Source organism: Cryptotermes secundus, unplaced genomic scaffold (assembly GCF_002891405.2).
Source record: "Cryptotermes secundus unplaced genomic scaffold, Csec_1.0 scaffold448, whole genome shotgun sequence".
NCBI lineage: Eukaryota > Metazoa > Arthropoda > Insecta > Blattodea > Kalotermitidae > Cryptotermes > Cryptotermes secundus.
Genome location: NW_019731577.1, coordinates 228,092 through 255,885, shown reverse-complemented (window position 1 = coordinate 255,885; position 27,794 = coordinate 228,092). Strand labels below are relative to the sequence as shown.

At 42.6% G+C, this 27,794-nt stretch overlaps 1 protein-coding gene across 1 annotated transcript in view; it reads left to right on the top strand.

The window, feature by feature from the left end:
- LOC111867161 (serine protease nudel) overlaps positions 1-27,794 on the top strand; it is a 73,735-nt gene that overhangs the window by 12,461 nt on the left and 33,480 nt on the right. The window contains exons 3-4 of the mRNA XM_023856749.2: positions 3,130-3,607; positions 25,332-25,497. Coding sequence (XP_023712517.1) covers positions 3,569-3,607; positions 25,332-25,497 — 205 coding nt within the window. The 5' untranslated portion in view covers positions 3,130-3,568. The remainder of the gene's footprint in view (positions 1-3,129; positions 3,608-25,331; positions 25,498-27,794) is intronic.

Below are 27,794 nucleotides of genomic sequence, written 5' to 3'. Positions count from 1 at the left end.
CTGCATACGAGGCCGAATGGGTTCCAGTGTCGGTCTGGACGCTGTGCAGAAAGTAAAAGTATCTTATACCTGCCGGGAATTGAATGCCGATTCCTCTGTTTTCCTTTTTTAGGTTATTTAAAGATGTTACCGGCGCCGGTCAAATTTCCCGGGTGTAAAGCGGCCGGAGCGTGAAGCTAACTACTCACCTCCAGCTAGTGCAGAGTTCAGGAAAATGTGGATCTATACATCCACTCCCCCATACGCCTTCGTGGCATAGTGCTTAATTAGGGACAAGTTTCTATAGAACGATGCTAGCTTTGTGAAGACTACATATCGTAGGATTTTGGGATGATTAATGAGTATGAAGAAGTTGGTGGAGTGAAAATTGGCAAGGGAAACCGCAATACTTGGAAGAAAATCTGCCCTAGAGATATTTTGTCCGTTACTAATCCCGCGTGAGAATATCTGTATCGAACCTGGGCCTCTGCTATGGGACGCCGGAGAATAAACGCCTGAGCTATGGCAGTATACCAACTAAGGTCTCTCGGTTTCTATATCCCAACTAACGATATGCAATATATCTCTATATTTGCATCAACGCTAATTCTTCTGTCTGTTTCCATTGGCCGTTACTTGGTAACAGCTCTCCATAATGGTCATTCCTCTGCTGTGTTTTCTGGACGTTTTTTGGTAACGACGCTTCGCACTAAAAATTCTTCCGTTGTCAGCTGCTTAACACTCCATACCTGAACCCTCAACTTTCAAGTCAACTCCAAATTCAAAGTCAAAGGCACATTGCGACTTACGGTCAGTCAGTCAGTCAGTCAGTCAGTCAGTCTTGGTGTCGAGCCCAATCTGGGGCTTATGGCCAGATATCTATTACTGTTTGACAGTTTCGATCTTGTTTTTGTGGGGCGACCTTTCCGACGAGAGGACGGGTCTGTCTTTTGTCAGGTTGGCCTCTCGTTATATAGACTCGCGTCGGACCTCATGGCAAATACGTGTCATGTGTCAAGAATGCATGTTTATTGGCCCGTTACCTAGCAATGGATATATGCGAACCATATAGAAAACACCTCTTATGTTGTGAAGAATAAATGTTTGTTGGCCTGTTACCTAACAGTGGATTTACGTGTCACAATATGGAGGCAGCAGTTACATCCGAAACGTCGGTAACCACCTACACGACAAAAATTTGAATTTTCACTGCCTTGTAAACCTCTTATTTTTATATTTTCTCTTTTGAATCTAATGTGAGTTAAAAGGTTTGGATTTCCTTGATGCTTAATCTTACAGATTTGATTTTGATTCTGCTACAGAAATTTAAAATACCTAAGATTATTTAACCCTTTAAAGCGTAGTGCTTACTATAAGTGCTACTTGTTTTACAAATAAAAAATTCTACCCTTTCTTGTCGGAGTTTGTTTATTTATTTCGTACTACTCTCGGAATAAACATCGGCTATTCCATAAACAAAATTAGATGAATAGTCTGTTTGACGGAAGAGCAGTGTTTCCTGTGGGTACGAACTGGATTGCTACATATTACTTGCTAGTGTAACGCCCACTGGGAATTCAACGGGAAGTCTTTATCATTTATTATACAAGTTTTCGAATTATTAACTTCATTTGCTTTCTCTCATATTTCTTTCTAGTCCTGAATGTTATCTAATGATACGTCGAGACATATATCTGTCACCATTTCCCACGAAAAGCACTCTAAAATAGCCACTATTAAACCGTCTTTTTATATACTCCTCATATATCCACACAAACATCTTATCAGTAGTCACAAAATAGACATGATAAATAGAAACAAAAGACTGGACGCTCATTCGTGCCCTACTATATAACTTACGTTCATGAAGCTAGAACTTGAAGTTTCAAATGAGAATGAGAGTTATCACGCATACATAACTACTGTATATGGCAAATAGACGTATATGAACGTCGGGTTTTCGAAATACTAACCTTTTGAAACTCCTTCTTAGAACCAAACAATAACGCAAAGCAATGATTTAATTGACTTAATTTGGAATCGGGTAATCCTCGCTACCGTTCAGTCCAGAAGCTTATGTCTTCTCGTCTGCTGTCTAAAAACCTACGAGTATTTTTTTCCCTTGGGACTACAGCCCCAGTGGGCCTAGGCCTACCTCAGTGAACTCCGTTCACTTCCGTTTTTCATGAGCTTACACATTATATAGGACTCCTTGGGCGGGTGATCGGCTCGTCGCAAGGCCTCTACCTGTACACAAACACAGAAAAACGCACACAAACATCCATGCCCTGAGTGGGATTCGAACCCACGATCTCGGCTTCCGAGCGAGCGAAGACAGTGCATGCCTTAGACCGCTCGACTACCGTGATCGGCTAGAATACGAGTATACAGAACTATAATTTTACCTTTAGTTCTGTATGAACGTGAAACTTGGTCTCTGACATTAAGGGAGGAACATAGACTGAGGGTGTCTGAAGAGAATATTTGGACCGAAGAGAGGTGAACTGATTGGAGGTTAGAGAAAACTGCATAATGAGGAGCTTCATAACTTATACTCTACGCCAAGTATAATTAGACTGATCAAGTCAAGGAGAATGAGATGGGCAGGTCGTGTAGCAACAATGGGACGAAGAAGAATGCATATAGGATATTGGTGGGAAAGCCAGAAGGAAATATACCACTAGGAAGACCAGGACTTAGGTGGGTGGATAATATTAAAATGGATCTTAGAGAGATAGGATGGAGTGGTATGGACTGGATCGATCTGGCTGAGGATAGGGATCAGTGGAGGACTCTTGTGAACACGGTAATGAACCTTCGGGTTCCATAAAATCCTGTGGAAATTCTTGAGCAGCTTCACAACTGGCGGCTTCTCAGGAATGGCTCTGCTCCACGAAGTCAGTTAACACCCTTGATAAAAATGATGTAAAGAAGAGATTAGTCTATCGTCTTTTCTCCTTTTCATTACTATTCCACCCCTGTCACTTCCTGAGCTACTGATGCTACGTACTGTATTAAAAGAGAGAAGTAATTTATTTATTTTTCATTTCCTATGTACTAAAATAATGTGCACTCATTATCATTACAATCGCGTACATTGCTCTTTCCGACAGATAAAAAAAGTAATCGAATCTGTTGCCATTGTTTCAGTGCGTAGAAACGTGCAAAACGTGTAATGTAAGTCTGGAGTATGGGGTGATATATGAACAATGGACGGATGCTGGACAACACGAGCTTGTAGTTTCAATACTTGAAACGCACCAATGAGGAAGCTTGTGAGGCTGTGGGGTCGTAAGCCCCCTCGATCTGGCACCTCCTTCTCCCCCAAGCACTTGTGTTGCGTCCTGCTGACAGTACTGACTCAGTCAGTCGGTTGTGTCGCTTCTTCGGCAGCAGAACTGGCTGGAACATCGTCACTGTTGACCACTTGCTTCAGGCACATGGAGTGTCTCTGTGTCGTGTCCACTGCAGAGTCTGTGCACCTGAACAGCAGCGTGTCTGTCAGCAAGTGAGGCTCTGTGTACTACCGACAGCTCTTCCCGTGCATTGGACGTTTGCGTCTGAGAACAATCTTCAGTTAGTTGGAATAATGAAGTACATCACTGTAGCATCGTTGTTGATGTATCTGGTAAGTGTAATTCATTATAAAGACATCTTATTAACCTGAATGTAAGAAGATGTTTCGTTTATTTTAGAAAAGATGAGTTGCCCTATTTCGTGTCCTTAAAAATGCACGAAGATCATTATGAGGAGTTCTAATTTCTTATTCTAATTATATATGTGAAAATACCTAGAATTATATTTAAGGTATTAAAAAACGTAGCTTAACTAATTAAGCGCATATGGGGACTAGATGTATAGATCCATGTTTTCTTGACTCCTGCACTTGCTGAAGGTGAGTGGTCAGTTTCACACCCCTGCCGCTTTACCCCGGGTAACAGTTTGGTAGGAGGCTGGGTGGACCCAAGAGAAAATTCTTGGCCCTAACAGGACTCGAACTCCGACCCCTCAGTCATCCAGCCCATAGCCAGTCCCTATACCGACTGAGCTATCATTATATTTTGAATTTATTATTTTGTAATAGTGGGAGTCGGGATAGTTCAGTCTGTATAGGTGCGGAACAAGGGCTGAACGGCCGTTGTTCGATTCTCGGCATGGACAAGATTTTTCGTTTCTCCTCAGGGACCAGACCGGCTCTGGGACCAATCCAGCTACTTCTCCATTGGGTACCGGGGCGTGAAGCTGACCACTCACCTCCATCTGGTGCCGAACTCAAGATCGGTGGAGCTATAATTCCATTCCTCCATGTGTCTCGATTGTCTTTCATTAATTAAACACAGTGACATATTTACCTAATTTCTTAATAATAAGAGTTTTTACTTATTTTCACTGAAACCCTCAGAATTAAATGATGTACTCCATTTTCCAAAGAAAAATTCTTTCTGATTTTTAATGGAAAAATAAGCGGTTGCCTTATATTCGGGATTATGTAGTATGTCTTGGTTGCTTTGTGTGAAAAACTGTTACACGAGGAGCACCTCGTATAATCCGACAGATCCTTTCCAACTTTCCTCATAGCAGGTTTGTCTAGCGGCAATGTGGAAGATACTCGTTTCGAATGTCGACAGACACACCAACTGTCCTTACTGAGCTTTCATAGTTGTCCTCAGTAACTCCAGACAAATGCAAGGATAGTACCTCGATTAGGCTTTAATTGATTCTTTCCAAATCATTTCCAGTTAATTTCTCACCTATCACCCTACTATTCTTTGACTATATAGTCTTGATACTAACGGCGTTCCCCAAAATATCTCTTAGGAGGAATATGTTGCTTCCATCTTCAGGAATAAGAATAAGAAACGAGAGCGGGAAAGGTTGCAAGGATATATACAGACGGAGGAGCCCCTTACATCCTTAAGACTCCATACGGCGTCACGTCTCCGAAAAAACAACACCTACACAGTAATCGCTGTGAAAATCCCAGAACTCAGAAGTCTTATGTTGCGTAATTGTAATGGGCAGACATCAGTTAGTTTAGTTAGAGTCCATTTAGCGACGCCGTCAGTATCTAGGGCTACACGGCGTCTAATGCCATAGTGTAATAATTAAGAACTGGAAGTTATATGGATAGAATTGGCCTTGGGATAATTTGAGGCAGTAACGTGGCATGTGCCTGCAGAGACTGAAAAACCACAAAAATCCCTATTCAGGATATTCTGAGTCTAGGTAAGGATTCGATCCGGGTAAAAATAAAGGAAGTAAAAGGTAACGCTATCCCTCAACAGGCCGTGAAGGTCCATAGGGTTGTGAGACGTCGAGGCTCTCATGTTTTCTCTAGACAATCGGCTCATGGATGGCGGTGAGGTTGTCAGCTTTACGCGCCGGCCGCCCTTTACCCCCCAGGAAGATTTCTGGCACTCATGTTTGTTAGTGGCTGAGCCGGCCCTAGGGCCATAGTGCGGCTAGAAGGATTAGGTAAAAAAAGCTAAAGTTGTCCCTGTGCTTAATTAATTAAGCACTACTCCATGAAGACGTAGGGGGAGTGGATGTGTAGATCCAAGTTTTCTTAACTTCGGCACTAGTTGGAGGTGAGTCTTCAGCTTCACTCCACGGCCGCTTTACCCCCGGGAAAGAGCCCCCGGTACCCATTAGATAGGAGGCTGGGTGGAACCCAGGGTCGGTTTGACGACGTGGAGAAGAGAAAAATTTTGACCTTACCGGGACTCGAACTATGGCCCCTTGGCCGTCTAGCCCGTAGCCAGTTACTATACCGACTACTCTTCGGTCAATCGAAAAATCCAGTGACCTCATCGGGAATGGAATCCGTGACCTTCCGTTCTGTAACATAGTGCCTCAACCTACTACGCTACAGCGTGCTCCGGTATTTATCTAGAGGGACCAAGGAAAACCACTAAGAATCTCAGACAAGATAGCAGGTGACCCGGCCGAGATTCGAACCAGGCACATCTAGAGCACAAGTTCAGACCAACCTATCCGGTGTTCTTTCATGAAAGAATGAAAATGGCTCGTAATTTTAAGTTTTGCAAATTACATCCCATGAAAAGAATTTTAAATATAATTCATTCTGAATTTTATAAAACCTTTCGATACGAGATACTTCACGATTCTGTCATTGGCCAGATTATATAAACTAGGCTGCTTAATGAATGATGATCAAGCAAGCAGCCTGCTCTAGAGGCAACATTCAAGACCTGTATTCAGGAGGTACAGGTCTCGAATATCGACTGAGACATCTGTTATCCTGACTGAGGTTTTCGTGGTATTTTTCAGTACGTCCATGTGAATTAAAGAGATTGTAACTAGATAAGGCCATGTCTACTTCCTTCCCAATTCTTTTTAGTTCATGATCCTTATCTCATAATAAAACCAGACTTTACATAGTCTAGATACTGACAGCGTCGTTAAATAACCAACTAAAAAGATGAGTGAATAATGAAGTGAAGATTATTTAGAAAGAAGTGGTCGGTGCCTGATCGCGAAAAACTTCAATATGGGTTCTTTACCAAGATTCGAACCGAATGCTTTTCGAATTCAAATCAGAATCGTTACCTCTTTAAATATATTCCCTTGTATTTAACCTCTGTGTTTCACATTCTGACCAGCTGAGCGACTGTCAGATCCTTATGAATACCATCACGTTATGGAGATGTTTATTTAGCTGGTTATTTCTCCCTTGGAATTTTGTAAACTTTTCATAGAATGCCGTTAATGTAAGAAGCAAGATGAACCCATTATTGCGCAGATGGGGGCAGCAACAGAACGTGATGTGAATAAGGTTAACTTGCATTTCACGCTTCAGATATTCCAGTAATGAGCAGAGCACATTTAATTCAAGCGGAGTACTGTTTATAAAATTTACGTGGAGAGAAAGAAAATAGTAAAAAAAAAAAATTAACAGGAAATCAACACGAGGCATTTGGGTAGCCGAACAATATAACTTTAGCGTCAATCCAAATTACCTCTACACTATGCCATACATATCAAGACCCACTACAATGATTTCATTTCTTTCAGCAAATGAGATTGCAGTATTGCGTTTGAAGCTATTCCACGTTCTAAAAACTTGAGACTTACTTAAAAATTTGGTCAATTTTTTTTCTTTCTTCGTATGTCTCCTTCCTGGATTCAGGAACCAACAAAATGTGTCACATAAATTTCTCATAGCAATTGTTTCTTTGCTCAAAGACGAGTGGACTTGGCTGCGCATGGACGTCGTGGTCATTGGTTCATAGACTTTGAAACTCCTCCATGGTACAATCAAAACAATGAGAGAATAGCTCTCTTCTAAGCATTTGTATCTTCCTCCTGTTTAAAGAACAGTGGTAAGTGTATGCATTACCCTTTTCAACATTTTGAAAACTTAACGTTTCACCAACAGAGTGTATTTATGTTTCATCAGAACCTCATTAATTATTGTTCTCTTATTTTTTTATTATCAATGATGTTAGTAACTGAGACTCTATAATTATCCTACATATTTTTCACAAACCAACTCCTTGGGGCTGAGCCCTACTTCAGAAGCCGCCAGTCAGCCATCAGCTACTCAAAAATTTCTCAACATTTTATGGAATCCGAAATTTCATTATCGTGTTCACAACAACCTTCCACTAGTCAGTATCGTGAGTCAAATTAATCCAACCCATACCATTCCATCCTATCTCTCTAAGATCCGTTTTAATATTTTCTACCCTCGTCCGTTTTGGTCTCCCTAATGGCCTTTTTCTTTCAGGATTTCCCACCAGAATCATACATATATTCCTGTTCTCTCTATGCATGTTACATGAGTTGCCAATCTAACTCTTCTTGACTTGATAATTCTAATTATATTTGACGAAGAGTACAATCCATATTACGAGTACATGTGGTTAATGAACGAATAATTTGAAATAGGTGTGAAACGAAGCACAATTGGTTCTGGACTATGTCAGCGCACTGCCCCAGCATTTTACTCGAGACACTGACGAAAGCCACGAGAAACGTCAGTCAAAGTAGTCGGTATCCCAATCAAAATTCGAAGCGGGCACGTTCCGAATATAAGTTATGGGCATCACCGTTTTATTCAACTTGTTTGGTAACGGGATTTTTCTGTGAGGTAGGAACTGGATGTTTAAATATTGTATAGATAAACTTCATCTATCAGAATACTAACTTGTTTTATTTATAAATTATAATTATGGTATACCACTAAACGGCACTAATTATATATTTTTTTTTGTAAATTTAATTCAGCACATAAAGAATTAGTGAAACAACCAGTGAAGTTTGTTTGCATGAATTTTCGTATAATATGACGTAGTTGTACAGTGTACATAATTTTAACAACAATACCAACTGAAAAAATAGACCACGCAGCAAAGCACATCACATAAACTAGACAACACAGCAACAGTAAAAATCGACAACCTCGTAATAAGAAAGAAGATACATTCGTGCTCAAGAAACAGTTAACACAAAAGAACCTAGCCAATAATAGAAGAAGCGGACGAAAAGATGCGTGGTCTACTACAGCAACAGACACTAAGCTGAATGCAGCATACGACACTTTTAAATTAATTTTAAATTTAGAAAAATGAAGTTAATTTTTAATTTTAACTTTTAGTTCGTTTATATCTTGTATTAAATCAACATCTATCAGTGAGAATATAAATTTACACAGAAAGTAGTAATTTTAAGCCTGCGTATGCAAATATGAATGCACGCTTTAAAATTCAATAACGAAAATGTGTAAATTAGAACTCTGAGGATGACCCTATAAGAGTCGAAACATGTAGTGGAACATAAATTAATAAATTACGGTTGCCCTGACGGAGGAATATGGATTATTATTTATAGTATCTGATGAGGTGCAGGGATTATTGTGGCGTAACTTCGGAAGAATACAGAACGAGGGGCCAACTATCGGCTTCTCGACAAGGGGTCTGCCCTATGGAATCGGGCAAATCAATCAGTCAGCTGGTTATGAATGGCAAGAGATGGATATTTTTTGTATTATCTGTTTGCCGGTTACGATTATGTCTACTCTACTCCCTGTGGGAGGCCGGTGAAGTTAGCCAAAGGACAAAATGCTTGACCCTTTTCACACCGGAGAACTTTAGGGATGTTATCATAATCTTTGGAATATAAATCTGCACACTCATCCTTTCAAGCTCAAATTGGTATATATTTATTTTTTATAAGCGGCTATTGACGCCGAAAAGCAGTATAATTAGTGAATAATATATTGGAAAGGATGTTGAAGTTAGAGGTTGTAATCTTTGAACTATTGCCCAAAGATTTGCATGAAAGTACGGACTGAAATAATGAAAATCCTTTAGTCAGGAAAGTCGGTCTCTCAACAGAGATTCGAACCAGTGCCCTATCGAATGTGAAGCACGGTTAACACCTACTTTACCACGATGTTCAGTACTCTGTCTAAGATACTCTTCAAGTTGCGTCGTCACCAGATACTGACGTATCTTATTACGTCATCATTATAAATTTACTAGGAGCCGGGGTAGCTCAGTCGGTATAGCAACAGGCTACGGGCTGGAGGACGGAGGAGTCGGCGTTCGAGTCCTGGTGAGGCAAGAATTTTCACTTATTCTTGTCGTCCAGACCGGCCCTGTGATTCACACAACCTCCTATACAATGGGTACCGGGGGGTACTTTCCTCCTGGGTAAAGCGGCCGAGGCGTGAAGCTGACCACTCACCTCCAACTAGTACCGAGGTCAAAAAATATGGATATATACATCCATTTCCCATACGCCGTCATGGCTTAGTGCTTAGTTCTTTTTAAGCACAGGGACAACTTTACCTTTTAGAAATTTACTAATTATATTTTCAACATGCAATGGGAAGCAAAATCTCCACACTTGATATTTCATTGAAAGCACGGGGACTTTTATTCCGTAAAGTTGGCTACCTAAGATGTGACGTAGCCCCGAAGATGTCTTTGACAGACAATACTAATAGATAAGCCCGTAAACTGAAACCGATTACAATGGGGTGACCCTCTGATTGCAGGAGTATTCGTCAATACGGTATGTTCGGTGTATTGGGTGCTGAATTATAAATTGAACCTTTGCAAGTTCTCTCGACGGATTCTATATCGCAACAAGCGGTCCTGAACTGCCAATTCTACTTAGCCTCGACATCAGTCGTCAGTCTCTTTAATCGTAACTCACAGGCACCGTCGTAACAACTTCAAATTTCGTACTGTTTTGTGCTGTCCCAGAATTTTCCCAAAGGGACTGAGGGATACTGCGAAGAACCTGTGTCCTAGCCGAGATTCGAACCGAGTACCTTACAAATACGAGCCTAGAGCATTACCGCTACATTAGCCTCCTGGTTCAAGCCCTGTAGATATTGCTTTGCGGCATTGCAACTTTTGTTCCAACTACGTATGTCCCCTGTAGCAACTGAGTTTGTTGGTGTCTCTTTCTGGAGTGAACCATCGGTACTCTAAATTAGGCCACAACCACTTCCTCTCACATCCTTTCCAATATACTGTTCACTGCCATAGGGCTCTTGTGAAAACTGTAATGAACATGCGGGTTCCATAAATTGCTGGGAAGTTCTTGAGTAGCTGCACAACTACCGGTTTTTCGTGAAGAGCTCCGCTCCATGTAGTTAGTTAGGGAGACTACAAACTGCGCAGGCGCATGTTCTTTGTGTGAGCAAGTATGTGCAGTGTCTTTGCACTGGTTTTAAGAGTCAAATTGTAAATTTTTGGGCAAAGAGTTTTAGATTGTTGTAGAGATAAAATGTTGAAGCTTGGGGAAGGGGGAGACGAGAGGGGGACGAACTTATTAATATGCATGAAGAGTTCTGTCATCGACTTTCTGAGAAATGTCATCTTCTCCCCTAATCTCCGGACTGGCGCGTGTATAGGAAGGTTCAAATAAAATGGATCTGCATTTTATTTTACTTGTCGTTGGAAAGGGGAGCAGAGAAGAAATAAATATTAAAGAACATGCCTCAGTTTGGCACCAAATAAATTCAGCTCAATGACGCTGAATAAGTTACACAATAATTAACGATATAACTAAGCAACCATCTAGCTAAATCACTAACTCACGGAGCCATAGTCCTTTTGAGAAGAAAACATTTGCTCAGCTACTCAAAAATTTATCACAGTTTTATGACACTTGAAGATTCATTACAGTGTTCGAAAGAACTGGGCCCAACAATCCACTCCACACCCTACAATCCAATATCTTTAACATACATTTTTATATTATCCTGCCTTCTCTGCCTAGGTCTTCCTAGTAATCTTTCTTTCAGACTTCCATACTAAAATTTTGTATGCATTTGTCCTCTCTCCCATGGGTATACAATTTTATGTGCGTCCCTTGTCACCACGGCATGGCGCATCCTCATGTTACGGATGGAAGAAAACGGCCTTCAGATAAGGAGGGAAATTGTGAATATATTGAATAAGCATATCGGATAGCCGACAAGGAATGATCCTCCAGCTGGGGGGTTGGCAACAGGTTAACTACACCTCGAAATAAGATTCAGCGTGTTATGAAGTGTTACACAGGGCCACAAACTAACAAATTAACTGAATAATTAACAAAATAACCAATTCCAAGAAACAGAGTCTATAGAATCTAACATACATTCATGAACTCGAGAGGCCCCTAGCCATTTTTGCAACCCGAAGGTTCATTGCCTTGTTCACAGCTGCCCGCTATTGGGTCCTACCGTGAGCCATGTGAACCCAGTCCTCACCCTACTACCTTATGTCTTTAAGATTATGTCTTAATATTATTCCCATCCACGTCTACATTCTTGAAATGGTATCTTCAGTCAAGTTTTCCTGCCAAAATTCTGTACATATTTCCGATCTCTCCACTCTAAATTCTTAGATTTTAGCTTCTGACAATAACAATGCAACGGAAGCACGAGCTTCCGAAATCAGAGAGACATAAGAGAGACCATCCAGATGATCTAACCGTGATAATCAACATTAACCACGGTTAACATATAGAACATTAGGCACTGTAATATCATTCGCGAAACGACAAGGACCATGACAAAGATAGCATCTAATTTTTTACCTTTGTGATCTGTACATCGATCGCTTAACGACTGGAGTATGAGCTGAACAACAGAAATATCAGTGTACGATTACCGGCAAGAGCAAAATATTTATCTCTTCACTACAGTGTCCAGCGCGTTCTGAGACTAGGCCGGCCTCTTCTCAACGTCTACTGGGAGCCCCTTCCATGGCGTAAAGCTGCCGAGGCATGTAGCCAACCTTTTACCTCCGTCTAGTGAAGAGATTAAGAATTTGAGGAGCTATACCTCCATTTCCCTATACATCTTCATAATGTGATGCTTAATTAAGCTAAGGCACAACTATAAGTCGAATGCAATTACAGGGCCTCAAAGTGCAAAAATGTTCATGCAAACTATATTCACTCTCGCTAGGATTTGCACATGTGCAATCTTTACCACTACTGCCACTGCTGCTACTACTATTACTGACAGGGCTGGAATAATTATTATTGCCACTATCATGACTCTAACTTGCTGAAAAAAATTCATGGGAATTCTACTCTTATGAGACCGTTCGGTCACACATGATCCTAAACTGATTCGTTTTCTGTTCGCAGTCCTGGCTTTATATTCAGTCTTTCGTACTTGATTTGTTTTTGTTACATTTACGCTGTGTTGTTTGGAGCCAGAAGTGACATTGTCAGATGACACTTGGATGACTGGCAAATTTTGTTTCGTACGGAACGCGTGATTAATTATATGACGTTATAGTGTAAGTAACTTTATGCAGAAGTGGAGGGGAAAAAAATTGCGTAGGCAAAGGATACATGCTACTCGTCAACAAATTTTGGCTAAAATTTCAAATATCGAATGTCGTGAAAGTCGCTTTATCGAGTTTTCGAGTTGTTTCAAGGAAAAGCAAACCTGTGCAAAGATACTGCACGTGACCTCTCACATACAGCTGGACCTTGACTACATTACCTTAGACGAAATCAATTGTTGTTCGGTCAGCCATTCCTGGACCCTGATTATACAAGCTATGACACTTTTGGGCCCCCATCGTGCCTGCTGTTATTTTCATGAAAATTCCACTTATTCAGTTATATTCATAAAGATGGTCTCTAAAATTTAGTGAAATTAAATCACATCCGTAAGTTCCTTTTTGGAGAGAATGTCATGTTTCTTGTTGCTTGGGGGCTACATTAAGTTCCCCTATTTTTGGAGCGAGAATGGTGGCGTTAGTCGACCACCGACATATGAAATGTAAACTGCTAAATACCTAATATGAATAAAATCCATCTAGCCATTTAGGCGCTAGCTAGGCGTATATACACACAGAGAGATAACATGTTCTTATTCAGGCAGGTTCAAAACGTGTAAATCCGTCAAAATAGCGGAATCAGTATTTGTCACGACTACAAAACTTTCTCCTGTATGCTACGTACAGGTCTAAGGGATGTAAGGAACGAAAACATGACAAACACTAATTAGAAAACGAAGCAAGCAAAGAAATCAAGCTGCTCTGTGTCAGCATACAGAGTAATGAGAGAAAAAGCGAACTTAACAGGGGCTACGAGGGCATGGAAAAGGGCGTAAAAATGAAAATAGTTGATGTCTATTTGCACAATTGCATTAGTCTAAATGCATTGATTTTATTGATCATATTTCATACGAATTTTGTAATATGTTATATTAGCCTTATATTTAATTTATCAGGACATATCACATACCAATAAAATTGTATGAAAAAGGTAAATTTGTCCCTATGCTTATCTAATTAAGCACTACGTCATTAAGACGTATGGGGGAGTGGATGTATAGATTTACGTTTTCTTGATCTCAGCACTAGCTGGAGGTGAGTGGTCAGATTCACGCCTGGGTCGCTTTAACCCCAGTGAAAGAGCCCCCGGTACCCATTGGATAGGGGACTGGGTGGACAACAGAGCCAGTCTGGACGACGTAGAGAAGAGAAAACTCCTATCTTTGTCGGGACCCGAACTCCAACCCTTCGGTCGTCCAGCCCGTAGCCAGTCGCTACACCGACTGCGCTATCCCGGCTCCTCACGTCCAGCCCGTAGCCAGTCGCTATACCGACTGCGCTATCCCGGCTCCTCACGTCCAGCCCGTAGCCAGTCGCTATACTGACTGCGCTATCCCGGCTCCTCACGTCCAGCCCGTAGCCAGTCGCTATACTGACTGCGCTATCCCGGCTCCTCACGTCCAGCCCGTAGCCAGTCGCTATACTGACTGCGCTATCCCGGCTCCTCACGTCCAGCCCGTAGCCAGTCGCTATACTGACTGCGCTATCCCGGCTCCTCACGTCCAGCCCGTAGCCAGTCGCTATACTGACTGCGCTATCCCGGCTCCTCACGTCCAGCCCGTAGCCAGTCGCTATACTGACTGCGCTATCCCGGCTCCTCACGTCCAGCCCGTAGCCAGTCGCTATACTGACTGCGCTATCCCGGCTCCTCACGTCCAGCCCGTAGCCAGTCGCTATACTGACTGCGCTATCCCGGCTCCTCACGTCCAGCCCGTAGCCAGTCGCTATACTGACTGCGCTATCCCGGCTCCTCACGTCCAGCCCGTAGCCAGTCGCTATACTGACTGCGCTATCGCGGCTCCTCATGTCCAGCTCGTAGCCAGTCGCTATACTGACTGCGCTATCCCGGCTCCTCACGTCCAGCCCGTAGCCAGTCGCTATACTGACTGCGCTATCCCGGCTCCTCACGTCCAGCCCGTAGCCAGTCGCTATACTGACTGCGCTATCCCGGCTCCTCACGTCCAGCCCGTAGCCAGTCGCTATACTGACTGCGCTATCCCGGCTCCTCACGTCCAGCCCGTAGCCAGTCGCTATACTGACTGCGCTATCCCGGCTCCTCACGTCCAGCCCGTAGCCAGTCGCTATACTGACTGCGCTATCCCGGCTCCTCACGTCCAGCCCGTAGCCAGTCGCTATACTGACTGCGCTATCCCGGCTCCTCACGTCCAGCCCGTAGCCAGTCGCTATACTGACTGCGCTATCCCGGCTCCTCACGTCCAGCCCGTAGCCAGTCGCTATACTGACTGCGCTATCCCGGCTCCTCACGTCCAGCCCGTAGCCAGTCGCTATACTGACTGCGCTATCCCGGCTCCTCACGTCCAGCCCGTAGCCAGTCGCTATACTGACTGCGCTATCCCGGCTCCTCACGTCCAGCCCGTAGCCAGTCGCTATACTGACTGCGCTATCCCGGCTCCTCACGTCCAGCCCGTAGCCAGTCGCTATACTGACTGCGCTATCCCGGCTCCTCACGTCCAGCCCGTAGCCAGTCGCTATACTGACTGCGCTATCCCGGCTCCTCACGTCCAGCCCGTAGCCAGTCGCTATACTGACTGCGCTATCCCGGCTCCTCACGTCCAGCCCGTAGCCAGTCGCTATACTGACTGCGCTATCCCGGCTCCTCACGTCCAGCCCGTAGCCAGTCGCTATACTGACTGCGCTATCCCGGCTCCTCACGTCCAGCCCGTAGCCAGTCGCTATACTGACTGCGCTATCCCGGCTCCTCACGTCCAGCCCGTAGCCAGTCGCTATACTGACTGCGCTATCCCGGCTCCTCACGTCCAGCCCGTAGCCAGTCGCTATACTGACTGCGCTATCCCGGCTCCTCACGTCCAGCCCGTAGCCAGTCGCTATACTGACTGCGCTATCCCGGCTCCTCACGTCCAGCCCGTAGCCAGTCGCTATACTGACTGCGCTATCCCGGCTCCTCACGTCCAGCCCGTAGCCAGTCGCTATACCGACTGCGCTATCCCGGCTCCTCACGTCCAGCCCGTAGCCAGTCGCTATACCGACTGCGCTCTCCCGGCTCCTCACGTCCAGCCCGTAGGCAGTCGCTATACTGACTGCACTGTCCCGGCTCCTATAAGATTTTAGGCCTAATGACTAACTCATGATCCTTGCAACTTGAGTCATTATGAATTTCGATCTTCGTTATTGGTGTGGCCGAATTCTCAAGAATTACTAAAAATACATTTGTGTCTTGTGAGTCGGCTGTAGTGGGACCCCTACCGTCGTCGGAAAGGAGCCCCAATTTCAAAACACATAATTGGTCCTCGAACGGACAATAAAATGATAACTGGTGGCGACGGGGCCCGAAACCTTAACTGTGCTGGCGAAGGCCAGCAGCAAATCACTGCTCTGTTCTGCAATCTGTCAGATATTTACCAACGACATTCCAGAGGGATCCTTTGCCTCCGTCTTCATCTGTACCAAGTAACTCGACGTCACTTCTTGGACGATCACAGCCGTAATATTCTCTGACCTGAGCAACCACAGATGTACGCACTGCGCGGGGCAAAATGCGCAGTAAAATGTTATTTGTAAGAAGTGAAGTCGACACAAAACATGCTTGGATCTGAAGAGTACTACCTTCCTGATAGTCAAGCGATGTTTCCGTGGAACATATCGCCACCATCTTCAGGGTCAAATAATAATCCGAGCAAGCTCTGCTTGCCACCTGCTTTCACGCTGGTATCTTCGTAGCAGTCTTCCTAACGATGGCGATGGTGACCTCAAATCCTACATCCTGGGATCTATCTGAAATAGGATTTTGCACTATTCAGTAATGTTACTTTGGCACAATCTAAACCAGTTCTGTTATGCGGATTCCAAATCTGGCTACAAAATATATTCCCAGGGCACTAGGGTTTTTAAAATGAATTCTGAGCCAAAATACCCTCGCATTTTTTCACTTATATTTTCTTAATTTTTGTATTTGTGGACCGTAATGTACGTAAATAATGTTTCATTACTGAATGAACGTTCATTCCTATTCAACTAAGTGACGCACGTGGCCGCGCCATAGCTCAAGCGGTTAGTCGCTGGCTTCCCACTGCGGTGGCCCGGGTTCGATCCCGGGTCTGGTCAAGTGGGATTTGTGGTGGACAAAGTGGCGTTGGGGCAGGTTTTCTCCGAGTACTTCGGTTTCCCCTGCCAATCTTCATTCCACCAATTGCTCCACAATCACCCTCACCTATCATCTGGGGCTGGTACAGTAGGCCAGAAGTGGCCGCAGTACAAGGGACATAGTCCCACCCCACTAGCAATAAGAATAAGAAAGTGACGCACGTAAGATTTGAGGTTTTCACAGCTGCGGATACGCAGAGTTGATGAAAATCTGATGACATTCCGAAAGAACGTGTTACAGTTTGCTGCCTGCTTAATACTCTTTTCTTGTTTGTCCCAATCTTCAACCCTGAAGATGGTGACAATGTACTCCTCAATAACTTGGGTTAACTTTCACCGGAATGAACAGAATTTTATCTTAAGGCACAGAATTAAGATGATATCTTTTGCGTACAGAACACAAGATGAGAAAACGCTGCGTGTAGTACCGCTTTGGGGACGGCGCACTTCATTTCGTCAAGAACGCCTTACTACATATACCTGTATGTTGTCGGCTGAGAGCGAAAATTTGTTGTGCTGTGTTATTAGAAATGTGTATATCAATTCGGCGTCCTTTAATCGAAAGTTTTATTAACATTTAAAGGAAGCCATGACCCTTATTGAAAACATTTTGTTATTGAAGTTTCCCCGACAGAGTAGATTTACAGTCATTCATCCAATATTTACTTTACTCATTATGGATTCTGTACAAACTTGTAAAGGCCTTTGTATGGACACTTGAAGTAAGCAGATCTGTTTGCCTCAAGCATGAGGCACTCCAGGAGGACAAAAACCTCATAAAACGTGGATTGGTTTACAAAAGAATACTGAGTAGTGTTCTCTATAATGTGTTTTGCTTTAGCTCAACGTTTCTGAACCGGGGAACATGCACCCTTATGGGTATGTGAAGTCTCATAAGTTGGTAAGCGAGATATATTTCATACTTTGTCAAATATGCTTCAAAAACACCTAATGAAACGACTTTGCGACTTTATTTAATATAGTCTTATCCGGACATGTAATAAATAAAGATAATTTGAATGAAATTTCGCAATTTTTTCTGTTTTGTTTGTCTAGATTTTGTTTATAACACACGAGTACACATTGAGTAGTCTTAAATAAAATTAGATCGTTTATGAAAAGTGGTACGTGTAGTTTCACTGAGGCCAAGTTGGCTGGAAAAGGCTCAGAAAAGATGCTCTAACTGCGCGGAACGGGGTCTTTCTTGAGAATCTGAGGGTCGCTTAACTGATCAGAAAATTATTTGCCTCTTATAAAATCCTGCAGATATGTTGCTGTGTTCACCAGGACTCTTCACTGGGTCTCATCCTCAGCAAGCTGAGTCCAGTAGGTGCACTCTCTCACACTCTATTGATTTAAGATCAATTTTAATATTATTTTCTTGTCTAGGTGTAACAAATGGTGTCTTACCTCGAGGTCTTTCCATTAAATTTCTTACATTTTTAATTTTTCTGTACGTACTATATACCCAACCAATTTAGTCCTGTGCACTCTAAGCATATATAATTTATTAATTGTTTAACATAAAGACATATTGTTAAAATTATAAAAGTCCACAATAGAAACACTCGTGAATATAAGAATAATAAAATTTCAGATTTCTGATAATGTATTTTTCAGTATGAATGATGTAACTCTGGGGTTATTTTTTCTGTCTTTACGTTGTGTTTTAATGTAAGTTTTCAGTCATTGCATCCTAATTCTTCGAGTTATTCTTGTCATATTAATCAAGAAACACATACTCACGGGAATAACCTTTTAATGCACATTGGTTGTTATATGTACCAGCGGTTTTAAAACATATAAAATCTGCATTTTGCCAACAAAGTGTATTTTCTGTTTTCCATATGATTCTCACAACAAACAGAAATTATTTCCCCAAAGAGCATTAACTTGTTGGTATTTATTTTGTAGTCATGGTGTTTTCTGCGAGGTACGAACTGAATTTTTAAAAATTGTATGTATGAATTTAAGCCATTTTCACGCAAGTTTCTTGGTTTTCCTGCCTTTAAGCAAATACTGAGCTGGTTCCCAAGTTTCAAGTCGCTGTTGCGTGTTTCTCATGCAGTCCTGTTCTCCAAAATTAAACCCCTCAGCTGTACAGGCCACCAAATTATATTTCCGAAATTCAATTTACCATTAACTCAGAAATTTTCAATCTGGATGCCCTGCTCTCGAGCCACTAATTCTAGCGTCTTCACTTTCATACCGCCTTCACTATAAGAACTAGCGGGGAAGCCTGGGAATCTTATAACAAAATGATGCTTTCTCTCCCAGAGTAAAATATCTCTCACTTCTCCCACTTTTCTCTCTCTCTCTTTTCACATACACATCTTTCCCTTTCTCTCTCTTCTTCAGGCTTCAAAGAGTTATCATGATCATAATGATAAATCAGCCCGACTCACAAATGGATTGGGTCTACCACAGACTCTCGTGTTTATTATCAGTTTAGAAACATCACGGAAGAGTGATTCTGATGAAGACTTGGTAACAGAGACGTGTTTGTTCGGAACTCCTGCTGTGGTTTCAGGCTGTGGTAATTAGTGACTGGAATATGTAGGAACTCACATATATAGCAAGTTGACATATAGGTAACGTTTCGGTCTCATATTTCGGATGTATTCTGTTGAATTTCGACTGGAACACGACTTCCTGCTTCAGGTTTCTCTTGGGTTTCTTGGTCCAATTTATCCCAGTTTAACTTAACCATGGAACACTTTCGCAGATAAAATATTTTTAAAGAATCCCTTAATATAATTCTGGCGTATGAAGCTAAGAAACTAGACCACATATAAGTAAGGACTGCAGATTTCTGAAAATGTTCTGTTCAGTACGAAAGGTGTAACTCTGGTGTATTTTATTTCTGCCTTTTACTCGGTGCTTTAAAGTAATTTTTCAATTATTACATATCATTATATTATTCCTAGTAGGGTGGGACTAAGTCCCTTGTACTGCGGCCACTTCTGGCCTATTGTACCAGCCCAAGATGATACGTGTGGGTGATTGTGGAGCAATTGGTGGAATGAAGATTGGCAGGGGAAACCGACGTACTCGGAGAAAACTTGCCCCAGCGCCACTTTGTCCACCACAAATCCCCCTTGACCAGACCCAGGATCGAAACCGGGCCGCCACGGTGGGAAGCCAGCGACTAACCGCTTGAGCTGTGGCGCGAATTATTACATCTTAATTCTTCAAGTTATATTAATTTAAAGAATACATACTCACGTTAATGTTAAACAGGGATATGAAATTAGTATATTATTTAATTGCATATATTACGTTTCCCCTTGTTAATCATCTTTCCACCATTGATCCGTACTCTTATATTTCAGTCGCAGAGGCGTCCGACTGTGCTGAGCAGGCAGCACATTATCACATCCTCCGTCTTGTGGTTGGGGGGGGGGCTCTCCTCGGGCCTGGTATGTATGTGTCTGATTATAGAGCAAGGATATCAGTTGTTGAATTTAGGGTTCTCACGGCGGTGAATATATCACGGTCTTCTAGTGGTTTCTCGGTTGGCTCACTCTTCGGCCCTGAACATGGAGGTGTTATGTTTCTCCGAATCCTGATGTTTTCTCCGAACTGTACGGCATTACAATCCACAAGACTGCACCCTTCAATAAAATTAGTATTTTTTATTCGTATACATATTAACAAAAGAATGTGGTTACACCTTTTCGATTGATCTGGAAGTTTATTCGATATATCGAACGGACTCTGTTACCAGACAGTTAGCTAATTAGTAATATGGATCTTAGAGGTATAGGTTTTGAAGATGGGAGATGGATGGAAGTGTCTCAAGATCGTGGTCAATTGCGGGGGTTTTTTTTACGGTGCTAATCTTTCAGATTCTGCTGCACCAGAGACTTAGTTATTGCTTCCTTTCTGGTGATTTCGGAATTAGTGAGTAACCTTGAAGATTCGCTCCGGTAAGTGGTCTCATTACCGGGTAAGTGCCACGGTCAACTGCACTGGTACCTCTTCCCAGTAGCGCAGTTCTGGGATAAATTTTCTCAATTTCGTATAATGACAGTGTTCTCAAACTCAAGATCATTGACCGCATGTGGTCAGTCCTTCAAACCCAGGATACTTTCATGCACAGGTATCACAGGTTTCAATATGAGAGGCAAAAAGTACGGAGTATACATGTCGTAATATCACTGGACGTTCTCAGTCAGGTTAGCGGTAGAAAAGAAAAGAAAAAATGAAACCATTTCCGAGAAATTGTTTTTTCTCATCCTTTTCACAGTAAATCAATGTAACTGTAATCAATGAATTGTACTCTCGACACCAATGGAGCAACAGTACACTTATTCGGGAAACTTCAATGGGCCTCTGTATTTTCTAGTCGCCGAAATGCTGGCTAAAATTCACTGTGCATTCGGAAGGTCCTGCTATAGTGCATCTCGGCGTAGGTTTTCCTGGTTTTCTTCTGTCTCCAAGCAAATACTGAGATGGTTCCCAAGCTCCAAGTTACTGCTGCCTGCTCCTCATGCAGCCCTCCCGAATTTGAATTAATCAAAATTAAACCTACTGCATAAGAAGCCCCAGAATTTTTTTATCAAAATTATTCACTTCAATCAATTGGAAAATCATAGTTCCTCTACCTCTGTCCAAACTGATTTTACAATTCGTTTACGAACACCCAGGCTAGTCAGCACTGCTCAGGCCCTGGATAAATTCCATGCTCGGAACCGACAAGGCCGTTACCTTGGTATGTGCGTTCAAATCATCTTTCTTTCATGTAGTCTAATAGAAGCGTTGGTAACTTTGTATCAGGCTACACGACGTCACATCCCAGAAGACTGTAATCTAAGTATTCAACGACATCTCTCATGAGGTGAGACTGAGTCCATTTGGTATTGCGTCCACTAATGTTCTATTGTACCAGCCCCAGATGATAGATGATGATGATTGTGGAGTAATCGGTGGAATGCGAATTGGTAGGGGAACCGAAGTACTCGGAGAAAACCTGCCCAAATGCCACTTTGTCCATCACAAATCCCACGTGACTTGACCCGGCCCGCCTCTGTGGGAATCCCACCACTAACCGCCTGAGCTATGGTCCGGGCTACCTAAGATCTCAGAGGAAAGAGAAAATTCACATTTTCAAACTAAATTAATAAGCCTCCAATTTTCCCAGTTCTTCTCTGATAACCTAGACAGTACTTCATCACGTTTATGATATGTCATTCTGTACCCCGCAACTGTTCTGAAGAGACGAATTTCTGCCGTGTCCAATCTTCTCGTTGGTTTATTCCTTAACATCCAAGGATTTGGTTCACAAAAAGCACTGATATGGCTGTTTATGCAGTTTTAGTAAGGTCCGCTATAGTCAAATGCACGAACATAAATTCGGAGCCCTCCATAATAGAAAATGCTTGTTAACACGTCCCTTTCTTGCCGATGCAGCAGAATCAGGACGACTACCTTTAAACCCCAAGGACTGATAGCAAGCGGAGCGACAAGAGACGGAAGTGACGCAACCAATACTTATCCTCCGTGCTCTCCAATCACTCGTCGAGTCATAGCGCATAACTTATGGTTCCATGTACTTGTGGATAGCGTCGTGTTACCAGAATGTCCAGACCAAAAAGCAGGCCTAATTCAAACATTAGAACTTTCATGGAACATATTCAGGTCGTTGTAAAGAATAGGGCTTTGTTTTTGATGTGGAATCCCGTTACAAGCTGCCCGCTAAATTTGCAACACAATATGGCGCGACCTAACGTAACAATGGGCTCTGTTCTGTTTTGTCATGACGACACAGCACAACGCGCAGACGCAATGATCTGAACTATTGTGTAGTCCATTTCCATGAATGGGAAAGCAAGACAAGATGCATGACATCCAACACTCTACAATATAAGGGTAGTAAAATGCGGCCCTAGAACCAGGTGAGGCTCACAACGAATTCATGCGCTATTAATAATTTTATTAACTTTTAAATTTTCGTACAAAATTAACTTACTCCATTCCTTGAGACACTAAGTCCCTCTTGTAGTCTTTTATGGAACTTATAGTACATTACCTTATATAAAACAGCCTAGCACTAGTCAGAGAAACCCAGTCCATGCCTCCAAACTCTGTTTATTTGAAATATGCTATATTATTTTCCTGTTTATGCCTAGTTTGTAAAATATATCTTCCTCTCAGGTTTTCTAGCCTTAATTATGTTTACAGTTTTCATCTATGCTGTGCGAGCTACATGCGCCGTCCACTGCATTCCCATTGGTTTGCATCGTACTAATAATACACGTATTGCGTGAAGCGTACAAATTGTGAAGTTCCTACTACAATTATCTCCAGCTTACATAGCAAAGAAAGAGTACAGTAACCGCAAAAATGTAATGGCGTTGGTAAGAATATAGTTTTTCGCGAAAAATTATATTCTTATATCCATACCGCAGCATTTTCTATTTTAATTTACAATAGTTTTTGTTAGATATTCGGAAGTTGGCGAGGTTGACTATAGAGGCGGATTTCCTCTCAGGTCTTCCCAGGTTTCCCCTGCCAATTCTCGTTCCGCCACCTGTAGCGCATTCATTAATCTTCATATCCACTTTACAGTTAAGATACTGACAGAGTCGTGAAGTAACCAACTTGAACTACCTAACTGACCAATTAAGTAACTGACTATCCAGCTAAGTAATTATGTGATTAGCAAACCATTTAAGTAAACAAGGATCCACATCCGTGGAGCAGAGTTTTCTCGAAACGCTGTTAGTCACTCAGCTCTCAAGAAATTAAGCGCCTGTCTTGCTTCCCGAAATGTCCACAAGAGCCCGCCACTGGACACTGACCTCAACTGTAGTGCTGAGAAGGATGAAAAAGAGAATATACGAAATTAATCTATATAAGCAGCAGAATACCTAATCAGGTGTCCTGCTGCGTATATGTGTCAAAGCCATACGGACCTTGTGGTAGGTTAAGAACGGGAGCAATCAGGCCGTTACCCCAAGCAGTCAACCTCTGTGACGCACTCAGCCAAACGTGTAACAGTTCCGTCGTTTGTGGTCACCTGAAGTTCTGACATCACTCCTTGAGCATTCCTACGTGCCAGGAGCACGTAAAAAGGTGTGTATAGGGCAATGCTGGCAAATGCACACACCTAGGGCAACGAACATATTGTCAACTAAAATGGTTCAGATTAAAACGAAAATCAGGATTTGATAGGCAGAGCATGTAGCACATAAGAGACAGAAGAGAAGTACATGCAGAGTTTTGGCAGAAAACCTGAAAAAGAGACTACATGGAAGACCCTGACTTAAGCTAAAGGATAATATTAAAATGTACCGTCATGAACTATGATGTGAATATGTGCAGTGAATTTATCTGGTTCAGGATATGGTAGAGTGGCGTGCTGTAATGAATAATTCTGAGTCCATAAATGGCGGGTCATTTCTTGAGTAACTGGGTGACTGTCAACTTATCAGAAAGTGCTCTGCTGTATAGAGTTAGTGACTTAGCTACGTAGACAGTTTCCTACTTGATTACTTAGACATTACTTACTTACTTAATTGATTAACAGATCACTTACGTAGTTTGTTATATTTTAATTGCTTACTTAGGCAGATAATTAGTTGCATACTTAATTATTTAGTTTTATAATTAAATACGTAGTCAGTTATTTAGTTAAACTGCCACACTTAGGTAGTTGGTCGTGCCATATCTCAGCAGATTAGTCACTGGCTTCCCACAGCGAAGACCCGGATTCAATTCCAGGCCAGATAATATGGGATTTATGGCTGGCAAAGTGGCAATGGAGCACGTTTTCTCCAAGTACTTCGGCCTTCTCCCCCGGTCAATTCTCATTCCACCAAATGCTCATTTCTAGTCTACCATCCAGGGCTGGTACAATAGGCCCAATAGTAGCCAATGCACCAACTGGACTGAGCCTCACCCCACCCCAAGATATTAATCAGGTAGTTATGTAGTTACTTTACATAGCTAGCTAGTTAGTTATGCAAATGGTTAGTTACACAAAGAATAATAACTTCTGGGATAAAACGCCGTGTAGTCCGTTGTCAGCATAAGTTTCGGAGGGATATATCGCCTCCATCTTCAAGGTCGAATAAGCCGAGTAATTGGGTGGCCGGAAATTTCGGATTGTGTAGGAAGTAGGAGAGAAATGGAAGAGTAGGCCTCAGTTCCCATTGGCTCGCCGTGGGACAGAATGACACCGCTGGGCTCTCACACGACCACCGAGCGACCCAATAGCAGACGAGAACAGGAGTTAGTTACGTAGTTACGGAGGTTAAGGCTAAGTTAAAAGGCCTGTGAAACCACAGAAGAAGTAACATAATTAGCTAGCTAGTTCGTTAAATAGTTATATGGTTACCCCTACATAGCCGAATACTCCCCTCATTAAGCGTAGCGGCTAACACCTGTGTTCAACTTCCCCAGGTCTCCCCGACATGCGCATATTCTGCTGCGCATCTCCGGCTACTGGGTTCAAAGTGCACCAACGACCAGGAATGTCTGGCTGATGTCACCTACAGCCGATGCCAGGCCGGACGGTGTTCATGTCTGCCATACTACGCCGAGTACAACAAGACAATGTGTGTTCAGTGTGAGTACGCACGCACTTAGCAAATCACTAAATCCTGATAAATTTTCTCTTGCATTTTTTCTTTGGCTGATATAAAGAAAGAGTTAAGTTCACGATATTGTCAGGGTATATGTGACTTATAAGACGGGGTTTAAATGGATAACTGGATTTATTGATCACTCCTTGTACAGTCACTCGTAATCACAATAAATTACAGCGCTATCGCTAATCTGTCCACTTCAGAAATCACTAGGACACGCTAAGGTTTCTCAGTCTTCACTAGTCGTATTCTGGCAATGGATTTATGACAGTCTGACTGTAACTACAGCACACATAAAGTCTTCAATTCATAGGCTGTCTTTCATCAGACATTTTGAACTACGACTGATCTCCAACTGAACTGAAGTGAACTGACAATTCCAAGTCAAAGTCAAAGTCACATTGCGACAGACGGTCAGTCAGTCTGTCATGACCAGATTTGTTTCCATATATGAATGTTACTGTCCTGTCCATTTGGGGTGCCCTCTCTGACGAGAGGTCGGGTCTGTCATTTGTCAGTCATAGTCCGTATTAGTAAGTCCATTGTCAGTATTTACATACAAATTTAGATATTTAATCTTAATTCCTATTTCTATGTACAATATATATAAGGCCTCTGTCAATCCAGGCTCAATACAGCAGACTATGCCCTATTTCTAGTAGTATTCGCTACCACGGCAGTCTAGTCACTTGAACGGTCGTATGTCTGACCGCCGCCAAGTTTAAGCCTCTTATACTTTCTGTGTCTGGCTTCGCCTTGTCCGATGTTGCGAACATTCTCATTTTCATGATTTTGTATGACTTCTGCCTGTTTCCTGCATAATTTTGTTATAAAGTCATATACTACGGGATTTTGAATGCCATGTGCAAATCGCGGACCGATGTGCGCCTTGAAAAATTGCCAGTGATGCGGAGAACCTTGTTCTGCAGGCGCTGAAATTTCACTAGATGAGTGTCTGCCGAAAACTCCCAGGCGGGACTAGCATAAGTCATTACGGATCTAATGAGTGCTTTGTGGAGGGTCATTTTAATGTTAGCGCTCAGTCGCTCACTTTTGAACAGGGAATATACTCTAATGAATGTTCTGAAGGCCTTGGCTTCGATCATTTCCATGTGTAATCTCCATGTCACTCTCTTATCGAAGATTACACCTAGATATTTTGCACTATTTACAAATGGAACATTTCGTCCATTTAGAGTGAGACAAGACTCAGGCGATCGACGACCACGAGAGAAGTAGACCCCCTGAGTCTTATCTTCATTAATTTTTATATTCCAGCGCTCACACCAGGTCTCCATTGAGCTGAGACCGCACTGGAGTTTTCTAGCAATATAACCCTCCTTGCGATCTATCGCATACAGACAGGTGTCGTCCGCAAAGAGGGCCAGGTGAACACCATGTGTTTGGGGGGCATCATTTATGTACAAATTGAAAAGAGTAGGGGAAAGAACAGAACCTTGTGGCTCCCCTTGGCGTAGACATTTCGCCTTCAACCGAGACCCTGAATTTACGTTTAGAAAGAAAGGACCCAATAAGTTTGATCAAACTGTTCGAGAATTTCAATTTTGGTAACTTATACAGCAATCCTGAATGCCACATGGTATCAAAGGCTTTTTCGATGTCCAAGAACACCGCAGCCGTAGTCATTTTATTGTTGAAATTAAGGGTCACGTGGTCCGCCAGCCTCATACATTGCAATGTCGTGCTGTGACGTGCACGAAAACCAAACTGGCTTGCATTGAGCAGTCCTCTTTCTTCAATATGTTTTTGTAGTAATTTCAAAATTACTTTTTCGAATAATTTTCCTGTTGTGGACAGGAGGCTGATCGGACGTAAATTTTGCGGAAATTTCGGGTCTTTACCGGGTTTAGGTAAAGTTATTACCTTTGCTTCCTACCAAGTATTTGGAAAATGAGAGAGCCGAAAACAGTGATTGAATAAATGACTTAGGTGAACAAATGGTCGCCTTGGAAGGTCCCTGAGGCATTCATTTGGGATGCCGTCAATTCCACATGCCTTTCTCAATTTCAAGGAATTTATCAATTTCTGTACATCACATGGTCTGATCCTTTGAGGGGGTTGTCGTCTACAGTTTCGAGCAGAGCTAGCCTCTGGCCTCCACCCGCCGATCATGGTTATCGTCGCACAGATTGTGCGGCGTGAACTGAATTTGCAAACAGTCGGCAATTGCATTGGCTTTTTCGAATGGGTGAAATTTAATGCCTGCAGCACCATGAATGGCAGTTGGTGCCCTTGGTCCATCCCTCTTTAGGAGGGA